The sequence below is a fragment of the Ranitomeya variabilis genome, chromosome 4, assembly GCF_051348905.1.
Source record: "Ranitomeya variabilis isolate aRanVar5 chromosome 4, aRanVar5.hap1, whole genome shotgun sequence".
In the NCBI taxonomy this organism is placed as follows: Eukaryota; Metazoa; Chordata; class Amphibia; order Anura; family Dendrobatidae; genus Ranitomeya; species Ranitomeya variabilis.
In genome coordinates this window covers 484426743-484453802 of record NC_135235.1, presented here as the reverse complement: position 1 = coordinate 484453802, position 27060 = coordinate 484426743, and the positions used below count along the sequence as shown (strand labels likewise).

The window sequence follows — 27060 nt, the reverse complement described above, 5'->3', positions numbered from 1 at the left end:
CCGACTTTGCTGAAAGTCGGCGACTTTTGAAAATGTCCGATCCGTTTCGCTCAACCCTACTGAGCACTGTACCTAATCCAATCATGTGATACACTCCAATCAGGCCTGTATCTAATACCATCCTATGTGATAAAATCAGCATATCTAATCCCAGACTTTGCTGTAGTCAGCATATTTAATCCCACTGTATGATGCACTCTGTGCATCTAATCCCCGAGCATGAGACGGTCCACGTATCTAATCCCAGAGTATGATTCACTCAATTGAGCCATGTATCTTATCCCAGTGAGTGATAAAGTCCGTTTATCTGATACTAGCACTCGATGCATGCCAAGTATATAATCCCTGAACATGATACAGTCCACCTATCTAATTCTTGCACACGATGCAGTCCGCCTATCTAATTCCTACACACGATATATTCCGTCTAACTAATCTGTGCACACGATACAGTCCGTATATCTAATCCGTGCACATGATACAGTCCGCCTATCTAATCCCTGCACATGATACAGTCTACTTATCTAATCCTTGCATGTGATGCAGTTCACATATCTAATTCCTGCATATGATACATTCTGCCTGTCTAATCCCTGCACATGATAGTCTGCTTATCTAATCCCTGCACATGACACAGTCTGCCTATCTAGTCCCTGCACATGAGTCTGCCTATCTAATCCCTGCACATGATACAGTCTGCCTATCTAATCCCTGCACATGATATAGTCTGCCTATCTAATCCCTGCACATGATAGTCTGCCTATCTAATCCCTGCACGATACAGTCGGCCTATTTAATCCCTGCACACGATACAGTCTGCCTATCTAATCCTTGCACACGATACAGTCTGCCTATCTAATCCCTGCACATGATATACCCCCTGACGAAGGCAGTGTGCCGAAACGTGAGTTGGGGCGGGCGTCTGTCCAGGAGACCAGATTTGGTCTCCTATGTTCATTCCTGGTCATTTAGTATAAGATGTGGATACACTGACACCTAGTGTTGGGACTTTGCACTGACCTAATTATTTTTATATCCAGTGTATTTTGGTTGTTGTGACATTGTTATATATAATCGCACAATATATTCTTGTGGTTTTTTGCACTATTGCAATTTTATATATAATTTTTGATGGTTGTACTTTCACGCATTTCATATATATTCAAAAAAAAATTTTGTGTGTATTAAACATATATATATTTTACCATTTTTGATATTTTTTGCTAGTTTTATGTAATTCTGATATTATTGCACATCTTGACACCTCCACATCCACTACATACATTCTGGCAAAAAGCGCCCCTTTTTTATAGCATGCAAATGTATTATGCTAATTTATTTAATTATTACTCTATGTAATTTGCGATTGTTTTTAAGATAATTCTTTACCTGATCAACTAATAAAATTATTATTAACCTTGTATTTTGGACTTTCTGTCGGTTCTTCTTCTTGTTTTTTTTGAGTGGCATTTTTCCGATTGTCCAATTTCTGGTCCACCTTTCACTGTGACACTAACCAAGGGGGGTGATATACACTAATACATATCTGGTTTTACTATTTTGATAGGACAATAACAACTTTTCCCTCCCCTTTGCGTATTTGGTGCCTCTGGGTTGTATTCCCTTTCTTCTGTTAATCGTTTATGATACAGTCTGCCTATCTAATCCCTGCACAAAACACAGTCTGTCTATCTAATCCTTGCATGTGATACAGTCTGCCTATCTAATCCCTGCACGTGACACAGTCTGCCTATCTAATCCCTGCACATGACACAGTCTGTCTATCTAATCTTTGCATGTGATACAGTCTGCCTATCTAATCCCTGCACGTGACAGTCTGCCTATCTGATCCCTGCACATGACACAGTCTATCTAATCTTTGCATGTGATACAGTCTGCCTATCTAATCCCTGCGCGTGATTCAGTCTGCCTGTCTAATCCCTGCACATGACAGTCTGTCTGTCTAATCCTTGCATGTGACACAGTCTGTCTGTCTAATCCTTGCATGTGACACAGTCTGCCTGTCTAATCCCTGCACGTGACACAGTCTGCCTCTCTAATCCCTGCACATGATACAGTTTGCCTCTCTAATCCCTGCACATGACAGTCTGTCTATCTAATCCTTGAATGTGATACAGTCTGCCTATCTAATCCATGCACATGATACAGTTCACATATCTAATCTCTGCACATGATACAGTTCACATATCTAATCTCTGCACATGATGCAGTTTGCCTTTATAAACCCTGCATTTGATACAGTTCACATATGTAATCCCTGCATGGCAAATGACAGCAGCTGCCCCCTAGTGTTTAATAGTGGAAAATATCCAAACGGTTTAAATCATTTTTCATATTTTATGACATTAAAAACATGGTAATATTAGAAAAAAAACAATAGTAATACTTTACATTTTTTCAATTGTTGAAGAAATTTTTTTTGGATGACCCATTCCTTTAAGTGCAAAGAAACTATTGACTTCAGTATGAAGGTGGTTAGAAGACCAGCATTGGATGTCTCCCAGTGTGCCCGCTGCAGCAGAATGTCAGCTGTAGCACACAGTTAACACCCGTGAGCGATGGTTCACATGCAGCTCCAGCACAACACAATTACAACAAATGTTACCAAGGGGATACACGGGTATTACATACCTGGTAATGTGTTTTTTCATGAGACATGACGGCACCACGAGAGAGGGGATCTGCCCTTCAAGGACAGGAAACCTTCAAGATAAAAGGGGCGGCTCCTCTCTCCACATCAGTTGTTTTACAGAGTACGAGAGGAACTCCGCTGGTTAGTGTACACATAAATAATACATCCTATACGGTTCTATTCACCGACACCCGAAGGAGTGTATAATACAAATAATGCACCCAACTAATGACGTGATCAAAAGGGTGGGAATATAAAGGTGCCGTCATGTCTCATGAAAAAACACATTACCAGGTATATAATACCCCTGTTTTTCCATCATACATGATGGCACCACGAGAGAGTTATAGAGATTTGTATTCTCTTTTAGGGAGGGATTACTGCTTGTAACACTCTTCTCCCAAACGTGAGATCAGAGGTAGCAGATAGGTCTAGCCTATAATGTTTAAAAAATGTAGACGGAGGACCAAGTGGCCGCCTTACAGATTTGGTCGATGGTAGCATCTGCTCTCTCCGCCCACGACATCGCCATGGCCCTCGTGGAGTGGGCTTTCAGACCCTGTGGAACAACCCTGCCTGCACTACTATACGCTAGAATAATGGCCTCTCTCACCCATCTAGCGATAGTTTGTTTTGAGGCTTTAAGGCCCTTCCTTGACCCCTGGAACGAAACAAATAAAGCCCTCTGTTTCCTCCAGGATCTTGTCCTCTCTAAATACTGTAGGATACATCTCCTGACATCTAGGCAATGGAGTCTCTCCTCTTTCTTGTTGCTAGAATTGGGACAGAAAGAGGGTAGGGTTATATCCTGAGCACTATGGAATCTCGATACCACTTTGGGGAGATATGCCGGATCTAATTTTAATATAACTCTATCGTCCATAATTTGCATGTAGGGAGGATCTGCCGATGTGTGTAAATCCCCAACCCTACGGGCCGATGTAAGTGCCACTAACAAAGCTGTCTTTAATGGTTGCACTCTATCGTTCCAAAGCATGTCTAATATGAGATACATGAAATATGAATAGCAAAATGGCTTTTGAACATTAGGAAAATATTTAAGAGACGCTTTGCACAGAATTTGATATGATCAAATAGTGTGAGCCCATCAACCATCGTCAAGGTGGTCTCATTAAACTGATGGGTCCCTGACCTCCTTGTCCAAATGTGAACACTTACCGAAGGTCAATGTCTGTGTACAGGCTCGGACTGGCCCACCGGAGAACCGGAGGATCCTCCGGTGGGCCCAGGCACTGACACCTGCTGGCAGGGCCCCCCACTGCTCCAGGGCCCCCCACTGCTCCAGGGGCCCCCCCGGCCGCCCCCACCCACCCTCCTTGAAGACGATACTCACCCTGCTCCAGCGATGGTCTCGGCGTCTGCTCTGCACTGCATCTTCTTCCTGCTTGTGCGGTCACGTGGTATCGCTCATTAAGGTCATGAATATGCGCATATTCATGACTTTGATCAGCAGTATCACATGACCACACAAGCAGGAAGAAGATGCTGCGCCACCGCCATGAGCCGGGACAGAGCGCGAGCGCGAGGGATGTCGGCACGTCCGTGCAGCGTGTGGGACAGGTGAGTATGAGGGACGGGGGTACTGGGGGATGAAGGAGGACATAAGCCGGCGCGCTGTGGGGGTGGTAATAGTCTGGGGCAGATTGCTGGACACACTGGGGACAGTGCTGGACATACTGGGGCAGATTGCTGGACACACTGGGGCAATGCTGGACACTGGGGCAGATTGCTGGACACTGGGGCAGAATGCTGGACACACTGGGGCAGAATGCTGGACACACTGGGGCAGAATGCTGGACACACTGGGGCAGAATGCTGGACACACTGGGGCAGAATGCTGGACACACTGGGGCAGAATGCTGGACACACTGGGGCAGAATGCTGGACACACTGGGGCAGAATGCTGGACACACAGGGGCAGAATGCTGGACACACAGGGGCAGAATGCTGGACACACAGGGGCAGAATGCTGGACACAGAGGGGCAGAATGCTGGACACACAGGGGCAGAATGCTGGACACACTGGGGCAGTGCTGGACACACTGGGGCAGTGCTGGACACACTGGGGGCAGTGCTGGACACTGGGGCAGATTGCTGGACACACTGGGGGCAGAGCTGGACACACTGGGGGCAGATTGCTGGACACACTGGGGGCAGTGCTGGACATACTGGGGCAGATTGCTGGACACACTGGGGGCAGATTGCTGGACACACTGGGGGCAGTGCTGGACACTGGGGCAGAATGCTGGACACACTGGGGCAGAATGCTGGACACACTGGGGCAGAATGCTGGACACACTGGGGCAGAATGCTGGACACACTGGGGCAGAATGCTGGACACACTGGGGCAGAATGCTGGACACACAGGGGCAGAATGCTGGACACACAGGGGCAGAATGCTGGACACACAGGGGCAGAATGCTGGACACACAGGGGCAGAATGCTGGACACGGGCAGATTGCTGCACACACTGGGGCAGTGCTGGACACACTGGGGCAGATTGCTGGACATACTGGGGCAGATTGCTGGACACACTGAGGGCAGTGCTGGACACTGGAGCAGATTGCTGGACACACTGGGGACAGTGCTGGACATACTGGGGCAGATTGTTGGACACACTGGGGCAATGCTGGACACTGGGGCAGATTGCTGGACACACTGGGGGCAGTGCTGGACACTGGGGCAGAATGCTGGACACACTGGGGCAGAATGCTGGACACACTGGGGCAGAATGCTGGACACACTGGGGCAGAATGCTGGACACACTGGGGCAGAATGCTGGACACACAGGGGCAGAATGCTGGACACAGGGGCAGATTGCTGCACACACTGGGGCAGTGCTGGACACACTGGGGCAGATTGCTGGACATACTGGGGCAGATTGCTGGACACACTGGGGACAGTGCTGGACATACTGGGGCAGATTGTTGGACAACCTGGGGGTAATATGCTTGACACACTGGGGCAGATTGCTGGACACAATGGGGGTAATATGCTGGACACACTGGGGCAGATTGCTGGACACACTGTCCGGGGGCAATACTGGACACACTGGGGCAATATGCTTGACATACTGGGGCAGATTGCTGGACACACTGGGGCAGATTGCTGGACACACTGGGGCAGAATGCTGGACACACTGGGGCAGAATGCTGGACACACTGTGGCAGAATGCTGGACACACACTGGGGCAGTGCTGGACACACACTGGGGCAGATTGCTGGACATACTGGGGCAGATTGCTGGACACACTGGGGGCAGTGCTGGACACACTGGGGGCAGTGCTGGACACACTGGGGGCAGATTGCTGGACACACTGGGGGCAGAGCTGGACACTGGGGCAGATTGCTGGACACACTGGGGGCAGTGCTGGACATACTGGGGCAGATTGTTGGACAACCTGGGGGTAATATGCTTGACACACTGGAGCAGATTGCTGGACACAATGGGGGTAATATGCTGGACACACTGGGGCAGATTGCCGGACACACTGGGGCAGATTGCCGGACACACTGGGGCAGATTGCTGGACACACTGTCCATGGGCAATACTGGACACACTGGGGCAATATGCTTGACACACTGGGGCAATGCTGGAGGACACACTGGGGCAGATTGCTGGACACACTGGGGCAATGCTGGACACACTGGGGCAGATTGCTGGACATACTGGGGCAGATTGCTGGACACACTGGGGCAGATTGCTGGACACACTGGGGGCAGTGCTGGACATACTGGGGCAGAATGCTGGACACACTGGGGCAGATTGCTGGACACACTGGGGGCAGTGCTGGACACACTGGGGGCAGATTGCTGGACACACTGGGGGCAGATTGCTGGACACACTGGGGGCAGATTGCTGGACACACTGGGGGCAGATTGCTGGACACACTGGGGGCAGATTGCTGGACACACTGGGGGCAGAGCTGGACACTGGGGCAGATTGCTGGACACACTGGGGGCAGTGCTGGACATACTGGGGCAGATTGTTGGACAACCTGGGGGTAATATGCTTGACACACTGGAGCAGATTGCTGGACACAATGGGGGTAATATGCTGGACACACTGGGGCAGATTGCCGGACACACTGGGGCAGATTGCCGGACACACTGGGGCAGATTGCCGGACACACTGGGGCAGATTGCTGGACACACTGTCCGGGGGCAATACTGGACACACTGGGGCAATATGCTTGACACACTGGGGCAATGCTGGAGGACACACTGGGGCAGATTGCTGGACACACTGGGGCAATGCTGGACACACTGGGGCAGATTGCTGGACATACTGGGGCAGATTGCTGGACACACTGGGGGCAGTGTTGGACATACTGGGGCAGATGGCTGCACACACTGGGGCAGTGCTGGACACACTGGGGCAGATTGCTGGACATACTGGGGCAGATTGCTGGACACACTGGGGGCAGTGCTGGACACTGGAGCAGATTGCTGGACACACTGGGGACAGTGCTGGACATACAGGGGCAGATTGTTGGACCACCTGGGGGTAATATGCTTGACACACTGGGGCAGATTGCTGGACACAATGGGGGTAATATGCTGGACACACTGGGGCAGATTGCCAGACACACTGGGGCAGATTGCTGGACACACTGTCCGGGGGCAATACTGGACACACTGGGGCAATATGCTTGACATACTGGGGCAGATTGCTGGACACACTGGGGCAGAATGCTGGACACACAGGGGCAGATTGCTGGACACACAGGGGCAGATTGCTGGACACACTGGGGGCAGTGCTGGACACACTGGGGGCAGATTGCTGAACACACTGGGGGCAGATTGCTGAACACACTGGGGGCAGTGCTGGACATACTGGGGCAGATTGCTGGACACACTGGGGGCAGTGCTGGACACACTGGGGGCAGTGCTGGACACTGGGGCAGATTGCTGGACACACTGGGGGCAGTGCTGGACACTGGGGCAGATTGCTGGACACACTGGGGGCAGTGCTGGACTCTGGGGCAGATTGCTGGACACACTGGGGGCAGTGCTGGACACTGGGGCAGATTGCTGGACACACTGGGGGCAGTGCTGGACATACTGGGGCAGATTGTTGGACAACCTGGGGGTATTATGCTTGACACACTGGGGCAGATTGCTGGACACACTGGGGGTAATATGCTGGACACACTGGGGCAGATTGCCAGACACACTGGGGCAGATTGCTGGACACACTGTCCGGGGGCAATACTGGACACACTGGGGAAATATGCTTGACATACTGGGGCAGATTGCTGGACACACTGGGGCAGATTGCTGGACACACTGGGGCAGATTGCCGGACATACTGGGGCAGATTCCTGGACACACTGTCCGGGGGCAATGCTGGACATACTGGGGTAGATTGCTGGACACACTGGGGGTAATATGCTGGACACACTGGGGGTAATATGCTGGACACACTGGGGGTAATATGCTGGACACACTGTCCGGGGGCAATACTGGACACACTGGGGCAATATGCTTGACATACTGGGGCAGATTGCTGGACACACTGGGGCAGATTGCCGGACATACTGGGGCAGATTCCTAGACACACTGTCTGGCGGCAATGCTGGACATACTGGGACGGATTGCTGGACACACTGGGGGTAATATGCTGGACATACTGGGGCAGATTGCCGGACATACTGGGGCAGATTGCTGGACACACTGTCTGGGGGCAATGCTGGACACACTGGGGCAGATTGCTGGACATACTGGGGCAGGTTGCTGAACACACTGGGGGTAATATGCTGGACACACTGGGGCAGATTGCTGGACACACTGGGGGCAGGACTGGAGGCATGGGCAGAATGTAGATACGGGGCATGATTGGAGACACAGGGCAGAATGAAAGACATGGGTCAGGATTGGATCATGGGGCAGGATTGGATCATGGGGCAGGATGGATACGATGGAGACAGATGGGGCAGGATGGGGAGATCATATGGGGTAGAATGGATACTCATGAGGGCAGGATGCGAGAACATATGGCTGGAGCCAGGAATGAGATAAACGGGGCCAGGGTGGGGAATATTATTACCATAGGCACTAATTAAGGGATATTATTACTGCAGTGATGTATTTATTTTATTTTTTGAGTATACTGTTTTAAATGGGGGGCGGTCCTGTTACTGTGTAGAGTGACACTATATCGCCTTTTTTTCTTCATGTGGTGTAATGTAGAAGTTGTGAAAAATTAAGTAATGTGTTCTGCAAGCGGAGCTCGAGATAACTGTGTTATTTCCTGCAGAGACGAGTCCTGGCTCGATGAAGTGATGGCGGTCTGTGCTGGATGAAAGATGAAGGACTTCACCTAGAGACGTCACTGGTGAGTCAGTGTGTTACCTATACACTGACACTATACACTGTATACTATATACAGAGGTCCTGTGTACAATGTCACCGGTGATCACTGTATTACCTATACATTATATACAGAGCTCCTGTGTATAATGTCACCAGTGATCTCTGTATTACCTCTACACAGACACTGCATACTAAGTACAGATCTCCTGTGTATAATGTCACTTAGGCTGCCGTCACACATGCAGTATTTGGTCTGTAATTTACATCAGTATTTGTAAGCCAAAACCAGGAGTGGGTGATAAATACAGAAGTGGTGCATATGTTTCTATTATACTTTTCCTCTAATTGTTCCACTCCTGGTTATGGATACAAATACTGACCAAATACTGCTAGTGTGACGGCAGCCTTATGGTGATAGTATTGTGTTTGTTTGTTTTTTATTTCTGATCAGTATTGTAGTATTCAGTCACTATGTGGTGGTAATATGTGGTCTGGAAATGGTGTTGTGGTATTTGTCCCTTGTATGTGCTATTTGGTCACCAAGTGGTGGTAATATGTGGTCTTGACATGGTGCGGTAGTATTTGTCCCTTGTATGTAGTATTATTCGGTCACTATGTGGTCTGGTCATGGTGTGGTGGTATTTCTTCCTGTATGTGGTATTATTGGTCTTGGTATAGTGGATTGTGTTGAGTATGGCGGTCATTTGTTCTCTCTGATATTAATTAGGAGAAGATTCTTTATTTCCATTAGAGTTTTAATGCTTTGTACACAGCGGCGGAGATGCACTTACAGGGGGTTTCCTGTGGAAAAAAGTAATCGCCTCTCCACAGGATAAGTGATAACGTATTGATTGGTGGGGGTCTGACTGCTTGGACCCACTCAGCAAAATGTGGAACTTTTTATCCCCATTAGACTGGAGTGGCATGTCCGACTAGATCACTGATCCATTCATCCCCTCAGTGGCTGCACTTGTTTTTTTCTGGAAGCCCCAAAGAGAATGAATGGAGCTGCGGTCAGAAATCCCACCTGCTGCTGCATTTTAAAATAGTGATAAAAGTGTCCTGTCGGGGATAAAACTTCCCCAGTTTCTAATGGTTGGATCTAAGCGATCACCAATCCTGTGGAGCCCATGGATCAGTGATAACTTGTTTTAACCAAGAACCCCATTAATGTAAACTACCGTAATTATACATCCCAGTTATTGGGGCACACGGTAGATATGCACCAGCCGCCGGTGTTTTACAGCCGATGCTCCACTATAATGACAGATATTTGCATATAGCTGTAGGGTGGGCCCCTAGAGTCCATTCCTCTGGTGGGCCCCAGACACCCAAGTCCGACGCTGTCTGTGTATGCCTGGGTGAATGTGGACACCTCTGTTCAGCAAAGCCTACATATGGGTTGGCCGGAACCAAGTGTGATGAGATGTAATTAAAAACCACGTGGTGATGGGAGGAGTGCTCAGTCAGTAAGCTAACATAGAAATGACAGAAAAAAGACTGGCACATCCAAACTAGTGTGAATAGGTGCATACCAGGAGCAGCTACCTCCATACACAAATATACAAAAAAGGTTGCACTCTATCGTGCCAAAGCATGTCTAATATGAGATAGTATGCACCTATTCACACTAGTTTGGATGTGCCAGTCTTTTTTCTGTCATTTCTATGTTAGCTTACTGACTGAGCACTCCTCCCATCACCACGTGGTTTTTAATTACAGGCTTTGCTGAATTGCTGAATTTCAGGCTTTGCTGAACAGAGGTGTCCACATTCACCCAGGCATACAGACATTGGCCTTCGGTAAGTGTTCACATTTGGACAAGGAGGTCAGGGACCCATCAGTTTAATGAGACCACCTTGACGATGGTTGATGGGCTCACACTATTTGATTATATCAAATTCTGTGCAAAGTGTCTCTTAAATATTTTCCTAATGTTCAAAAGCCATTTTGCTATTCATATTTCATGTATCTCATATTAGACATGCTTTGGCACGATAGAGTGCAACCTTTTTTGTATATTTGTGTATGGAGGTAGCTGCTCCTGGTATGCACCTATTCACACTAGTTTGGATGTGCCAGTCTTTTTTCTGTCAAAGCTGTCTTTAATGTTAGTACTTTATCTGATGTTGTATTTAACGGCTCAAAGGGGCTTTCTGTCAAAGCTGTCAATACTAAATTTAGATCCCATGGTGGAGGAGTAGGGGATGGAACAGAGTCAGCTCTACTATAGGCTCGGATAAACCTCACCACCCACCTATTGCTTGCCAGGTCACAGTTAAATAGGGCTGCTAAAGCTGAAATGTGTACTTTGAGGGTACTAACAGCTAATCCCAGATCTAAGCCCTTTTGCAAGAACTCCAGTATTGCCACTATTGGGACCTCCCCTTCCCGTATTGGCCCTGAGCTGGACAAGAATTTCTTCCGTATTCTCCCATAGATCTTGGTCGTTACTGGTTTTCTGCTGCTAAGTAAGATGGATACCAAACCAGCTGAGAACCCTTCTTTCTCTAGCAACGACTGTTCAAATGCCAGGCTGTCAAATGTAGCCCGGAATTCTGCGGGTGGTTGAAGGGACCCTGTATTAGAAGGTCCTGGTCTTCCGAGAGTACCCACAGGTCCGTCACTGACATCACTCTCAGCCAGTAAAACCATGGTCTTTTCGGCCAGAAGGGAGCTATTACAATTACCCTGGCCTTGTCCTCACTGATCTTCTTCAGAACTGCTGGGATTAGACATATCGGTGGGAAGGCATAACAGAGTCCTGACGTCCATTCTATGCTGAAGGCGTCTACTGCCAACGGCCTGTCTGCTGGGTTCAGGGAGCAGAACTTTTGAACTTTCTTGTTGGCTTTTGAGGCAAAGAGGTCTACACTGGGTCTTCCCCACATGTGCACTATCCGTTGAAAAATTGAATTGACTTTTTAAGGGACCATTCCCCTTGCCTTAAGTGGTTCCTGCTTAAAAAGTCTGCCTTTATATTGTCCACACCTCGAATATGCAGGGCCGATAATGAGAGGCCAGAGTAATGAGTCTTTTGGTTATGTGCATCAATGACCGAGAACGGGTGCCCCCCTGGTGGTTTACATATGCGACCGCTGTTCGGTTGTCCGATAGGACTCTCACATGATGCCCTGTTAAGTGTGGAAGTAACTTCCTCAGCGCTTTTTCGATTGCTAGGAGTTCCCACTCGTTTGAGGATTTCTTTCCTCTTGAGCCCAGGAGTTTTGGACCCATAGTGTGTCTGAGTGAGCTCCCCACCCCCATAGACTGGAGTCCGTTGTGATTACTTTGGAGGCTGTGTATGTCCAAGGAACTCCTCTCGGAGATGGCTCTATCTGTAACCACCATCTGAGTGATTGGAGTACAGAGAGCGGGAGAATGAGCTTCTGCTCTAGCTGCCCCTGAAGTTCCAGGTTGTTCTGCAGCACACACCATTGCAGTTCACTTGCATGAAACTGGGCCCATTTTACTGCCGGTATGCAGGAGGTTAGGGACCCTAAAGGTACCTTCACACGAAGCAACGCTGCAGCGATAGCGACAACGATGCCGATCGCTGCAGCGTCGCTGTTTGATCGCTGGGGAGCTGTCACACAGTCAGCTCTCCAGCGACCAACGATGCCGAGGTCCCCGGGTAACCAGGGTAAACATCGGGTTGCTAAGCGCAGGGCCGCGCTTAGTAACCCGATGTTTACCCTGGTTACCAGCGTAAAAGTAAAAAAAACAAACACTACACACTCACCTGCGCGTCCCCCAGCGTCTGCTTCCTGACACTGACTGAGCTCCGGCCCTAACAGCACAGCGGTGACGTCACTGCTGTGCTTTCACTTTCACTTTAGGGCCGGCGCTCAGTAAGTGTCAGGAAGCAGACGCTGGGGGACGCGCAGGTGAGTTATGTACTGTTTGTTTTTTTTACTTTTACGCTGGTAACCAGGGTAAACATCGGGTTACTAAGCGCGGCCCTGCGCTTGGTAACCCGATGTTTACCCTGGTTACCAGTGTAAAACATCGCTGGTATTGTTGCTTTTGCTTTCAAACACAACGATACACGGCGATCGGATGACCAAATAAAGTTCTGGACTTTATTCAGCGACCAGCGACATCACAGCAGGATCCTGATCGCTGCTGCGTGTCAAACTAAACGATATCGCTAGCGAGGACGCTGCAACGTCACGGATCGCTAGCGATATCGTTACAAAGTCGTTTCGTGTGAAGGTACCTTAACACCGACATGGCTCTTCTTAAAGTCATCTGTTTTTTTAATGTGGACATAATCATTTGTTTGATTTTTTCCTCTTTTTCCTCTAGGAGGCGACACTCCTGCGCCACCGAGTCTACCGTTATCCCTAGGAAATTCTGGACCATCGCCGGCTCCAGTTTGGATTTCTTGAGGTTCAGTTGCCATCCTAGTGTCTGTAGAGTGTCCATCACTATTCTGACCTGCTCCTGACAGTGAGAAAAGTTTTTCCCCACTATCAGGAAGTCGTCTAAGTAGGGTATTATCAGAGTATCTTTCTCTCTGAGATGTGCTGTGACCTCTGCAATCAGTTTTGTAAATACCCGTGGGGCTGTTGCTATCCCAAAGGGCAGAGCCCTGTACTGAAAGTGACGCAACTGGGACCCCATCTGAACTGCCACTCTGAGAAACTGACGATCTTGTTGCCTGATTGGGACGTGATAGTAAAGGTACCGTCACACTCAGCGACGCTGCGGCGATATAGACAACGAGCCGACCTAAACTAGATCGCTGGAGCGTCGCTGTTTAGGCCACTGTAGAGACGTCAAACACAGCAACTCCAGAACGATGCATGAGCGATCCAGTGACGTAACGGCGACTCACTTCTCGTTCTCGCTGGTTGTTAGCTCCATGTCAAACAGCCGGAGTGTACCGACTGGCTAGAAGGAGACGCTGCGACGCCCCCTATGCTCGTTGCTGGCGTCGTTGCTTTTGATGTCAAACATGACGATACACGCCGACCTGGCGACGAAATAAAGTTCTGGACTTCTAGCTCTGACCAGCGATGGCACAGCGGGATCCAGATCGCTGCTGCGTGTCAAACACAACGAGATCGCTATCCAGGACGCTGCAACGTCACGGATTGTTGTCGTTCTCTTTGCAAAGTTGCTGAGTGTGACGGTGCATTAAGCGTCCTTTAGGTCTAGGACTGACATGTAACACTGAGGATATAGAAGTTTCATCGCTGATTTTATTGTTTCCATTTTGAAAGATGGAATTATTAGATATTTGTTGAGGCCTTTTAAATTTATTATTGTCCTCCAAGAATTGTCCGTTTTTTTAATGAGAAAAAGGGGGGAGTAAAATCCTTCCATACTCTCCTCTATTGGAACTTCTTCCAAGACGTGTTTGTCTAGGAGTGATGTTAATTCCCCTTCCAGACTGTCTTGTTTCTCCTGGGAGGACTGTACCGGAGTCTGCATGCATCTTCTTGGAGGCCAGTGGTGGAATTTTAGTTTTATGCCCAATCCTATAATTTGCCTGATCCATGCGCTCGATAAGATCCTCTTCCAGGCTGGAAGGAAGTGAGAGAGCCTCCCTCCCACCTGAGAAGGACCATCACTGGGAGGGTTAATTGGTGTCCCTAGGGGGACTTGCCAAAATAGAAACCTTTTCCTCCCCTGGATCGCTTGTCAAAGTTGCTCCTGTCTCGGTCTCTATACTGCTGCCTTCAGAATTTTCGGCCTCTCTGAAAGGAGCGCCGAAAGGGCTGAAATGGCTGTTTCGGAAAATTTTTCTTTTTGTCACCGGCTTTTTCCAACACCTCATCTAATGCCGGTCCAAACAGGAAGTTCCCTTCACATGGTAGAGAGCAAAGTTTCATCTTTGCCTGTGTATCTCCTGGCCAGCATTTAAGCCATACCGCACGGCGTCCTGTGTTGGCTAAAGCTGCTGACTTTGCTGCCAGTCTAGCCAAGTCTGCTGATGCCTCAGCTAGAAATACTGCCGCTGCTCTCATGACCGGTATTGCCTCTAGGATAGTCTCTCTGGGAACTTTTTGTTCTACCTGATCCTCCAGGTTATCTATCCAGATTTTAAGGGATCTGGCTACACAAGTGGCCGCGATAGCTGGCCTTAGTCCCCCAGCCAAGGCTTCCCATGCTGTTTTTAGGCAACTGTCCGTCTTTCTGTCTAGAGGTTCTTTTAGAGAACCTAAATCCTCGAATGGCAGGGAGGATTTCCTGGCAACTTTTGAAATTGCACATCAATCTTTGGAGCCCTGTCCCAAGATGAGGACGCCTCCTCCTCAAAAGGATATCTTCTCTTTAGGGAGTTAATTATCTGGGACTTTTTCTCCGGTTTTTGCCATTCCCTCTTAACCAGTTCCTGTAGCTGTTCGTTAATAGGGAATGACCTCCGTTTTTTTTCTTCTGCAGACCACTGAACATAAGTTCTTGTGCTGTCTTTTTTGCTTTCTTGTCTACTAGCCCCATGGTAGAGCGAACAGCTTTTATAAGCTTATCCATAGCCTCCGCTGGAAATGCATCTTCCTCCTCTGAGCTACTATCTGAGCAATGAGCTGTATCTGAGTCTCCTTCTGATTCCGAAGAATCCCTTTGAGATGCTACTGAGGGGCTGGATCTGTCCCTAGACCTGGTATCTGCGTCGGCTGTCTGTAATGCTTTTACAGACCTCTGATTGGATCAGTGATCTTAGGCTCTCCGTAAAGGAGGGTGTTTCCTCCGCAACCGTCTGTTAATGCAATCCTGACACAGATTTTTATTCCAGGATGGTTTTAACACTTTCTTGCATAAGGCTGGGTTCACATTGCGTTCCTGGCGTCCGTTAGACGGACTACGTTACACGGCGGCATAACGCGGTGTAACGCAGTCCGTTAACGCCACCATTGAATGCAATGTCGGACGCATCGCTAGCGCACACCCACAATCATTGAGTGACGGACCCCGAGACGTGGGCTGCAGCGTTTCCGGGTCCGTCACCACTAGCGCAGATAGAACTAGCAGATGCTCTATCTGCGCTAGCGGGCTGCCATACCGGCACTTGCGTTAACAGCAGCCCGTTAACGTATGTGTTGAACGGGCTGCTGTTAACGCAGTGTGAACCTAGCCTAAGGGACATTCCTTGTTTTAAGCCTTTGATTTACACTTCTTGGGGACCTCCTATACTCCACCCCCCAAATGTATGTAAGAAAAGAGGGGAGAGATGGAGATAAGAGAAAAGAAAAGAACAGACATTAGCGTGCTGGACTTTCTCAAAGTTCACTCACCACTCGGACGCTTTCAACGTACGGGTATTGGGTCCGGAGGTTGATTGGTTTTCTCCGTGTCTCCCAATGAGAGCAGGGACCCCTCCTTGGTATGGCGATCCGTCCGTACGCTGTCCGAGCGGCTTCTGCTGCTGCCGTGGCGTATCTGGCTCTTCTCACTTGAGCGAGACCGCCTCTCCTGCACCTCTTGCTGTGGCATTAAATGTTCTGGTGAAAAGCTCTCCATCTTACACACTACCACGTAACAAGAGCAGTAACCTTCAACCTGGCCTGGTTTAGTGACACAGGGCAGCACTTCTGGTTCGTTTAAATAGATTCACTTCCTTCTCTCTTTTTTTTTTTTTTAATGGATCACCTGGTTGATCCTGGCTTTACTGGTCGCTTCAGTAGTCAGGTGTATGTGTGCACCTGTCATGATTGATTACCTGGCTGATCGTGCCTGCACCACTTCCGGTGCTCATAGATGCAATCAATCACCTGGTTGATCCTGCCTTTGCCAGCCGCCCAGCGCGACGCTTGCGCAGTGAAATGATATCTGAGCGTGCACCCGGCAACCACTTCCGGTGCGCACTCTCTCCAGGCCACCCAGCGCGACATCTGCGCAGTATGACTGTGTCAGAGCGTAGGCCCGGCTGACGCGTGCGCATTGTGTACCACCTTATGTGCTCCCCCGGCAACCCCGGGATGCGCACTGATCTCTCGGCCCCTCCTCTGGTCCCCGCTCGATCCCGGGTCCAGAGCTGGCGATGCGCTTCCCTGCTTCCAGCGTCAGCTGAGCGCCGCATAGACACACCCCCTCACTTCCGGTCGTGCGGTGTAGAGTGCCGAGGAGGGCGCGTGCACAGCCTTACCCTCACCCCTGAAGCTCCATGACGTCCCGCAATGCTGCCCCCATAACTTGCTTCACCTGGAGAAAACACCATGCTGTTCCTTGCAGGTACCATCCGTCTTTGGGGAATGGGGAGGGGAGGGTTGCTTTGTGCTCAACAGGGAGTTTCCCATACACCGAGGAGCCCTAAAATGCCCGGGCACCGATGTGCTTCACAGGTTGCATAGCCACCATAAGTCAACAGGGAGGGGCACATTACTATGGCCTCCGAGGACTTAAACAGCAGGTAGAATTTCTTGCGGTTACAGGGAGGTTACACCGCCGTAGCCTCTGAGGCCCTATCTTCACCCGGGCATTCGCCTCACGGGCTGTGGCCATGCTTCGCTCAGGGGGGGCATGGAATACATGGCCCCCGAGGCGACTACCGGTACCTGGTGACAGATTCAGCAGACCAGTGGCTGCCCAAACCCATCCGACCCAGGCATCCTCTTCTGTCTTCAGAAGTCTTCTATCTTGAGGGTTCCCCGTCAAGGACAGGAAACCAACTGATGTGAAGAGAGGAGCCGCCCCTTTTATCTTGAAGGTTTCCTGTCCTTGAAGGGCGGATCCCCTCTCTCGTGGTGCCGTCATGTATGATGGAAAAAATTTAGATTAATTCACGATAGAGGTCAGGTCTAATTTCAGTAATTTATTTTTGTTTTCTTTACCAATCCAGGTCATTCGAATGGATTATGGACAGAAATCGGAGAAAGAGGAGAAAGGGAAGAGTCCGCTTGACAATATGCATTTTTATTTGAAGAGTGATCTAAAGAAAGCGGTAAAAATCCCAGATTGTGAGGTAGGTATATAATCGTTATGTTAGTTGGTTGGTACACTGGTTAGCAGAGGATAGTGATATACAGAATTATTTAATTCAGTTATTGAAATTCAGAGTCTTTACTTATCACATAATTCATATATATTTAGTTGAAGTGAGAATCCAAAAGTGTATACAATAGAATGCCTATAATCCGTGCCATATTGCAACTTCAGCCCTAAGACAATAAAGCTTTTTTAAGTGGGCACCATAATCTAATATTCAATGAATATCGTGGGTTCACTACCAGGCATGTAGAATAAGTACATACATTTCAAGAGAAAAAAAGTACATGCAAAAAAGGTTGGAACACCACAAGTATGTAGGCAAAAAATACAATAGTTTATTTTCACACACAGATACTACACACAATTTAAATACATCTAAAACTCATTCCACTGAATGAAATACAAATCAACTCCAATACATCATAATTCAGTATTCATTCAAAATATGAATATACAAAGAGAATATCTGGCTCACAGACATATAGTGCACCAAAATTATAACAAAGTTGCTGCATAAATCACAATCTGAAAAGTGATAAACGGATAATAAATAGTATGTGGACTCAGGTAAATGGGCCCATCGGGTGGCAATTTTCTAGTGAAAGTACTCCGCACGTCCAAGTATAGAAGGCCCTTATAAATAATAGGATGCAGTCAATATGTAAGGCTCATATAAGGAACAATATTATCATGGAGGTTTAAATAGAAATACACACAAAAGGAAAAATATCAAACCTCCTAGACGTAGTCTGCAAAGATGCCCATCTTGAAGTAAGTGGCCCTATTATATCGCTACTGCCTGTGCCAGAATATATTTTGGCAATACATAATGAATATAGACAAGTGCTGAATACTTAGCCCTATCCAGTCCGCTATGGTCGCCCTCTAGTCCCACATGCAGCGGTGCAGCCAAGATGTAATGGAGTATGAAAACCCACGCGTTCCGACACACTAGGTGTCTTTCTCAAGGTGAGTAACTTCAGCCCTAAGCACACAGTCAAACTCGCAGTGCAGTGACAATGGGTTGCTGCCGGGGTCGGACTGGCCCACCGGGAAACCGGAGGATTCTCTGGTGGGCCCAGGCACTTACACCTGCTGGCATACAGGGCCGCCAGCTGCCTAGGGCCCCCACTGCTCTAGGGGCCCCCAGCAAGTGGTGTGTCGCCAACAGCGGCACACACAGCTGCTATGGGGCCTGTGAGTCAGGGGGGCCCGCCCAGTGCCAGCAGAGCAGCAACTGGAGACAGGAGCCCGTCCCCGCTGCTAAAGAGAAATGAATATTCACACATCCCCACGCCCCAATTGGCGTGGAGAGGAGTGAATACTCATTTCACTTTAATAGCGGGCAGCGTTAGCCACAGGCTGAGGCTAACACTGCCTGCAGGAGCTAACATACCGCATGTAATGCCGGTTTGGCTGCATTGGGGCCCCGGAGGTGGGCCCCTGCAGGGCAGCTAACACTGAGGGCAATAGGCGGGCAAGGAGCAATCCCTGCAGCTTGGCAGCAGAGCGGAGCTTCAGTAATCCAATGCCGTCCTGCTTCCTTCCCAGTGCTTCCTGTCTAATACAGCAGCGCAGCTGGATGACGTCATCATTCAGTGCGCGACTGTTTCAGAGAGAAAGCTGCCGACGACAAAGATGCTGCCGGGATGTGCTGCGGCGAACAAGAGGTGAGTGGTGCTGTGTGTCTGCATGCATGCATGAGATAGAGAGGGGTTCGGGGCTGTGTGTGTGTGGTAATGTGTGTGAGAGTGATGCTGTGCGTGTATTGGAGAGGGCAATGATGTGGATGATGGAGAGAGCAGTGATTGGATGGTGGGGGAGAAGGCAATGTTGGTGGTGGTGGGGGAGGAGGCAATGATGGAGATGGTGGAATGGGCAATGATGAGGTGGGGGAAGGCAATGATTGTCGTGGCGGAAAGGACAATGATGGAGGTGGTGGGGGGAGGCAATGGAGGTGTTGGAATGGGCAATGATGGGGGTGGTGGGGGAGAACAATGATGATGGTGGTGGAGGGGGGCTGCATTATACTATATAAAGGAGATGAATTATACCCTATGAGGGGGGCTGCATTATACCCTATGAGGGGGCTGTGTTATACTTTATGAGGGGGCTACAGTATATTCTGTGGGGGGCTGCATTATATTCTGTGTACATTATTCTCTCAGTGGGCTATATTATATTCTGGGGGGCTACATTATACTATATTGGGGGCTGAATTATGCCCTATGAGGGGTCTACTGTATATTCTATGGGGGGGCTGCATTATATCTTATGAGTTGGTTGCATTATACTCTGAGGGGGCTACATTATATTCTGTGGAGGGGCTGCATTATACTATATGGGGGGGCTACATTATATTCTATGGGGAGCTGTATTATACCCTATGAGGAGGGCTGCAATATATTCTATCAGGGGGCTGCATTATATTCCGTGAGGGAGGCTACTTTATATTCTATGGAGGGGGCTACCCCAACCCCTGCAACATAACTAAGACGTGTACTACTTTATATTATACCCTGATATTAACGTATTTTACCACACAATTGGTGGTCTTGTATTTATTTCTATGTAGCTACATAGTGGGCCCCAGGAATGATTTTCTCTGTTGGGCCCAAGGTGCTCCAGTCTAATGCTGGGTGCTGATATACCAAGGCCAATACTACCATGAATACTGATATACGGTATAAGGGACAACTAACCCTTTCACGACATGCACCGTACTATTACTGCGCATGTCGTGTCTCCCCCTTTGATGTGGGCTCCGGCGGTGACCCCTGTCACATGATCGGGGGTCGGCGATGCATCAGGATGGTAACCATAGAGGTCCTTGAGACCTCTATGGTTACTAATGCCAGCCTGCTGTGAGCGCCCCCCTGTGGTCGGCGCTCACAGCACACCTGCATTTCTGCTACATAGCAGCGAACATCAGATCGCTGCTATGTAGCAGAGCCGATCAAGTGGTGCCAGCTTCTAGCCTCCCATGGAGGCTATTGAAGCTTGGTAAAAGTAAAAAATGTTTTTAAAAATATGAAAAAAAATAAAAAATGAAAGTTTAAATCACCCCCCTTTCGCCCCATCCAAAATAAAACAATAAAAAAAAAATCAAATCTACACATTTGGTATCGCCGCGTTCAGAATCGCCCGATCTATCAATAAAAAAAAGCATTAACCTGATCGCTAAACAGCGTAGCGAGAAAAAACAATTCGAAACGCCAGAATTACGTTTTTTTGGTCGCTGCGACATTGCATTAAAATACAATAAAGAATGTATCTGCACAAATGTGGTATCATTAAAAACGTCAGTTCGGCACGCAAAAAATAAGCCCTCACACGACCCAGATCACGAAAAATGGAGACGCTATGGGTATCAGAAAATGGCGCATTTTTTTAAAAAAAATTTTAGCAAAGTTTTGAATTTTTTTTCACCACTTAGATAAAAAATAACCTAGACATGTTTGGTGTCTATGAACTCGTAATGACCTGGAGAATGATAATATCAGGTCAGTTTTAGCATTTAGTGAACCTAGCAAAAAAGCCAAACAAAAAACAAGTGTGGGATTGCACTTTTTTTGCAATTTCACCGCACTTGGAATTTTTTTCCCATTTTCTAGTATAAGACATGGTAAAACCAATGATGACTTTCAAAAGTACAACTCGTCCCGCAAAAATCAAGCACTTACATGGCCATATTGACGGAAAAATAAAAAAAGTTATGGCTCTGGGAAGGTGGGGAGCGAAAAACGAAAACACAAAAACGAAAAAGGGCCGCGGCATGAAGGGGTTAATACTACCAGATCATAACCAGCATATACAGTAGTGACTGAATACCCCCTTACTAATAATTAAACAAAACCATTGTATTATGACAATATTACAACCAATAAAGGAGTGGATACTAAAAATGAGCGAATAATATGCAGATTTCTTCTAACTCGCTTTCATGTGGACTTAGCAGAATGGCAGATGCTGGCTGCCCTTTTTCTGAACCGTAAAAGGTCATCAAGATAAAAAAAAAAAATCTTGCACTCATCTTACTGCTCACCTCTCCGATCCCTCTGTCACCTGTCCATTCCACGATGCGCCTTTAGATCGCCGCCACTTGCTCTGAAGCCTCAGAAAGATCATAGAATCAAGACGACACCTTGCGAGCACATGCGTAGAGCTGTCCCTCATGAAAGCTGGGTTTCAGTGTAAGCAATGGGAATCTGAAGATGCAGGGAGGCCTTGATGGGTGATGGTGGGTAGGAGAGGCTGGAGAGGTGAACGGAAAGGTGAGTATAAGGATTTTTCTTACTTTTACATCATACGTTTATTATGCTCTGGGGTCTGTAGAGACCTCAGAGTATAAAAGGGGACATTAAATTTGCACAGCATAACTTCTCTGCAAATCGAATTTCTTTGGAAAATCAATGCAAACAGAAATTCGAATTTTGCCTGATCCACTCATCTTTAGTAGATACCAGCTCTCCACCTGTGCTCTGCAGACCAAATAAGTTTCTACAGTACAGATACGTCCTGTGATGTCTCTTCTGGATTAATTTTTTTACATTCCCTTTTCTTCTCTATTCAGTCATGCTGTCTTTCATCCACAACTCAACAGTTTTGGCTCATTCCCTCAATTCCACAAACTCCGTCCTGCTACACACATGGACAAAGTTGTTGGTACCCTTGTGTTAAAGGGAACCTGTCACCCCGTTTTTTCCATATGGAATAAAAATACCGTTAAATAGTGCCTGAGCTGTGCATTACAATAGTGTATTTTGTGGACCCTGATTCCCCACCTATGCTGCCGAAATACGTTACCAAAGTCGCCGTTTTCGCCTGTCAATCAGGCTGGTCTGGTCGGATGGGCGTGGTGACATCGCTGTTCCTTCCCCCAGATCTTGCTTATTTTTCCGTTGGTGGCGTAGTGGTGTGCGCATGCCCAAGGCCCGAATCCACTTCATAGGTGTGGAAAAAGAGCGCGATCTGCGCCATTCCCCTGGTGATCGGTGGGGGGGCCATCTTCCTGTGGCCGCGCGTGCGCAGATGGAGCGCTCTGCTGCCCGGGGCTTCAGGAAAATGGCCGCGGGATGCCGCGCGTGCGCAGATGGGGATCGCGGCGGCCATTTTCCTGAAGCCGAGATGCGAACTCTGCTTCAGGAAAATGGCCACCGCGATCTCCATCTGCGCACGCGCGGCATCCCGCGGCCACTTTCCTGAAGCCCCGGGCAGCAGAGCGCTCCATCTGCGCAAGCGCGGCCACAGGAAGATGGCCACCCCCACCGATAACCAGGGGAATAGCGCAGATCGCACTCTTTTTCCACACCTATGCAGTGGATTCGAGCCTTGGGCATGCGCAAACCACTACGTCACCAACGGAAAAATAAGCAAGATCTGGGGGAAGGAACAGCGATGTCACCACGCCCATTTGACCAGACCAGCCTGATTGACAGGCGAAAACGGCGACTTTGGTAACGTATTTCGGCAGCATAGGTGGGGAATCGGGGTCCACAAAATACACTATTGTAATGCACAGCTCAGGCCCTATTTAACGGTATTTTTATCTCATACGGAAAAAACGGGGTGACAGGCTCCCTTTAAAGTAAGAAAGACCCACAATGGTCACTGAAATAACTTGAATCTGACAAAACTAATTTTCAAATTAAATTTACTGAATATAAATTAATGATAATCAGACATTGGTTTTGAATTGTGGCTCAACAGATCATTTTTGAAAAACATCATTTCATTTTGAAAATAATTTGATCATAGGGATATCTTAAACTAAGTTGTGTCCTGTAATTAGCATCACAGATAGTGATGAGTGAGTGTACTCGTTGTTCGGGTTTTTCCCAAGCACGCTCGGGTGACCTCCGAGTATTTATGACTGCTCGGAGATTTAGTTTTCATCTCAGCAGCTAAATGATTTACAGCTATTAGCCAGCTTGATTACATGTGGGGGTTCCCTAGCTACCAGGCAACCCCCCACATGTACTCAGCCTGGCTAGTAGCTGTAAATCATTCAGCTGCCGAGATGAAAACTAAATCTCCAAGCAGTCAAATACTCGGAGGTCACCCGATCGTGCTTGGGGAAAACCAGAGCAAACGAGTACACTCGCTCCTCACTAATCACAGATGTCTACAAATGTGTGCTCACCCTTTTTTGAAGGGTGAAAGGTAGTCACTGTGCTGTTTGGTATCATGGTGTGTACCACACACCACATGGATCAAAGAAAGCAAAGAAAAGTGCTGTCTCAGGAGATTAGAAAAAAAAAAAAATTGTAGACAAACTGCTACTACAGTTGCTCATATTATTCAGAAGTGTATAATCTCTGGAACTGTAGTTAACCTCTCTGGGTATTGCTGCAAGAGGAAAATTGATGACAAAATGAAGAGACGGATAATACAAATGGTAACCATTTATACACGTGCTTGAGGGACAACTGTGCCATGGTCCCGGGAGAAACTAACTGGAGGGGTGTAACTAAGCGACAACCGGCTTCTTCACTAGAGCCCCTGATGGTGTGGTTAGACTTGGACCCAGGTGGACCCCAGGTACACTCCAGGACAGACCCCGGAGCAGCAACAACTGACCTCCAAAGGTGTGCCGGGAAGCAGGGATGGACTTGGAGAGACAAGACGAACAGGAACTGGACAACAGCAGTATGAATAGTGCACGTCTGGTTAACAGGATGGGAACTGGAACACAGGAACAGACAAGGCAGGTTTCAGGAACACAGAACGAACTTATCCCCTGGACAATAACAAGATTGGTTTCCTTCCAGATCTTAAGACAAATCCTTAGTGAGCACATCAGCTGCTGGTACACCAGAAGCAGCTGACACTGGAAGAGGGATTCCAGGCTGTTGACCGAAGACAATGAAGAAGGGAGATCTTGCGGAAGACTCTCTTACATGACTGTTATAGGAGAATTCTGCCTAGGGTAAGAGCTTGGGCATGGAATGGAGTGAATATTCATTTCTCCTGGGCATGGAATGGAGTGAATATTCATTTCTCTTTAGTAGCAGGCACAGGAATTAGCCACAGCAGCTGGCTCCTGCCTCCTGTGACCCACTGCTGCACCACCACAGCCAGATTAGGGACATCCGTACTATAAGACCCACCCCCCATTTTCCTCCACATTTTTGGAGGAAAAAAGTGCGTCTTCTAGTCTGAAAAATACGGTATCTAGGGAGGCTGTTTGGGGCTCATGCAGTATATGGGGAGGCTTTGTGTTCAAACGATATATAGGGAGATGTAAGCATACTTAATTCTGCTCAATAATAAGTGATACAATTATTAATATAATTATCAATAATATAATAAATTGATATTAAAATTGAGTAGAATTAATTTAAGCCTATTGGTTCGGCCCTTCACAACAGTCACGGACAGAGAGCCGCGGTTCACATGCTGTCAAACGACAGCGTGAGCAAAAAGCAGCTGTGATCAGAGGTATAAAGTTTATCTCCGGTCACTAGTGTCAGCTGATAGGATTACTGCTCCCATTAGCTGGCGTCAGCTGTCGCTAATAACAGTGAGAGAAGGAGCGGCTGATGGGAGTATTCATCAGCCAGCACCTGCGCTGTAAATAAATAATTAATGAAAAAAAAAACCAGACATGGGTTCCCCTAAATTTTTTATAACCAGGCAGGCAAAACTCACAGCAACCCTCAGCTGTCAGCTTCAGCAAGGTTGGTTATCATGACTAAAGGGGTCCCAATGCCGTATTTTTTAATTATTTGACGTCACCTCTGTGCTCTGCTTTACGGCCGGCACTGACAGTCAGTGCGGGAAGCTGACGGCGGGGGACGTGACAGACATCGGAATGTGAGTATGTAGTATTTTTTGTTTTTTTAACTTTTACAATGGTAACCAGGGTAAATATCGGGTTACTAAGCGCGGCCCTGCACTTAGTAACCCGATGTTTACCCTGGTTACCCGGGTGCTGCAGGGGGACTTCGGCATCGTTGAAGACAGTTTCAACGATGCCGAAGTCGTTCCCCTGATCGTTGGTCGCTGGAGAGAGCTGTCTGTGTGACAGCTCCCCAGCGACCACACAACGACTTACCAACGATCACGGCCAGGTCGTATCACTGGTCGTGATCGTTGGTAAGTCGTTTAGTGTAACGGTACCTTTAAAGAATTTGTTTATTTGCAGTGACTGCCTCAAAAGGTTGTGCAATAAAATATTAAGCTAAGAGTACCATCATTTTTATCCAAGCCATTTTCTTTAGTCTTTTTTTCTGTTGAACCAAAATTCAAAAGCAGTGTCATTAGTAGATGAAAATTCAGTAAATTTGAATTGAGAAGTACTTTTCAGTTTCAAGTTATTTCAGTGACCATTGTGGATTTGTCTTACTTTAACAGAAGGGTGTCAACAATTTTGAGCAGATGTGTATAACTATCCACAGTTCCATAGACAGTAACAATACCCCTCCCTGATCAAGGACATACTGAAGGTGAGACTGCATCAGGACCCAGAGGTGGATGTGGCCTACCAACATCGGCACCTACTTCAGCTAGATGTGCACCTGACAACATATGTACAATCTGAATGTATTGCAGGGCAGAAACCTGTCGGCTTCCTGCATATTGTGCCAGCCAATCAGAGGCTGGCAACTGATGTCAGAATGCCCACAACAGGCTGTGCATGCCGGGGATGTCATGTGGTTTTCCAACCAAGGCGATGTCAGCTGCCGGCTCTTGCACCACCTAGTAAAGAGGACAACGCACAATATGAGAAAGGCAAGAAGAATTGCTTATTTTTTAAAAATGTACTGAAGAACAAGGAACATTATTATTTGAAGGGGCCCATTTTACCATAAAGGGTCCCAGGATGGGGGATATTTCACCATAAAGGGTCCCAGGATGGGGGCATTTTACCATGAAGGGTCCCAGGATGGGGGACATTTTACCATGAATGGGCCGGGGATCTTTATTCCATGATTGGGTCCAGGATGAGGGACATGATATCATGAAGGGGACCAGGATGGGAGATATTTTACCAAAAAGGAGGCCAGGATTGGGGACATTGTTATACAAGGGGGACAGTCTAAGAAGAAGGAGCCCAGAATAGGGGCATTTTACCAAGAAGGAGGCCAGGATGGGGGACATTATTTTAGGATGAGGCCCAGGATGGAGTATACT

At 48.0% G+C, this 27060-nt stretch overlaps 1 protein-coding gene across 1 annotated transcript in view; it reads left to right on the top strand.

The window, feature by feature from the left end:
• Positions 1–27060, top strand: part of SAMHD1 (SAM and HD domain containing deoxynucleoside triphosphate triphosphohydrolase 1) — a 610883-nt gene that overhangs the window by 571080 nt on the left and 12743 nt on the right. The window contains exon 14 of the mRNA XM_077251917.1: positions 17777–17899. Coding sequence (XP_077108032.1) covers positions 17777–17899 — 123 coding nt within the window. The remainder of the gene's footprint in view (positions 1–17776; positions 17900–27060) is intronic.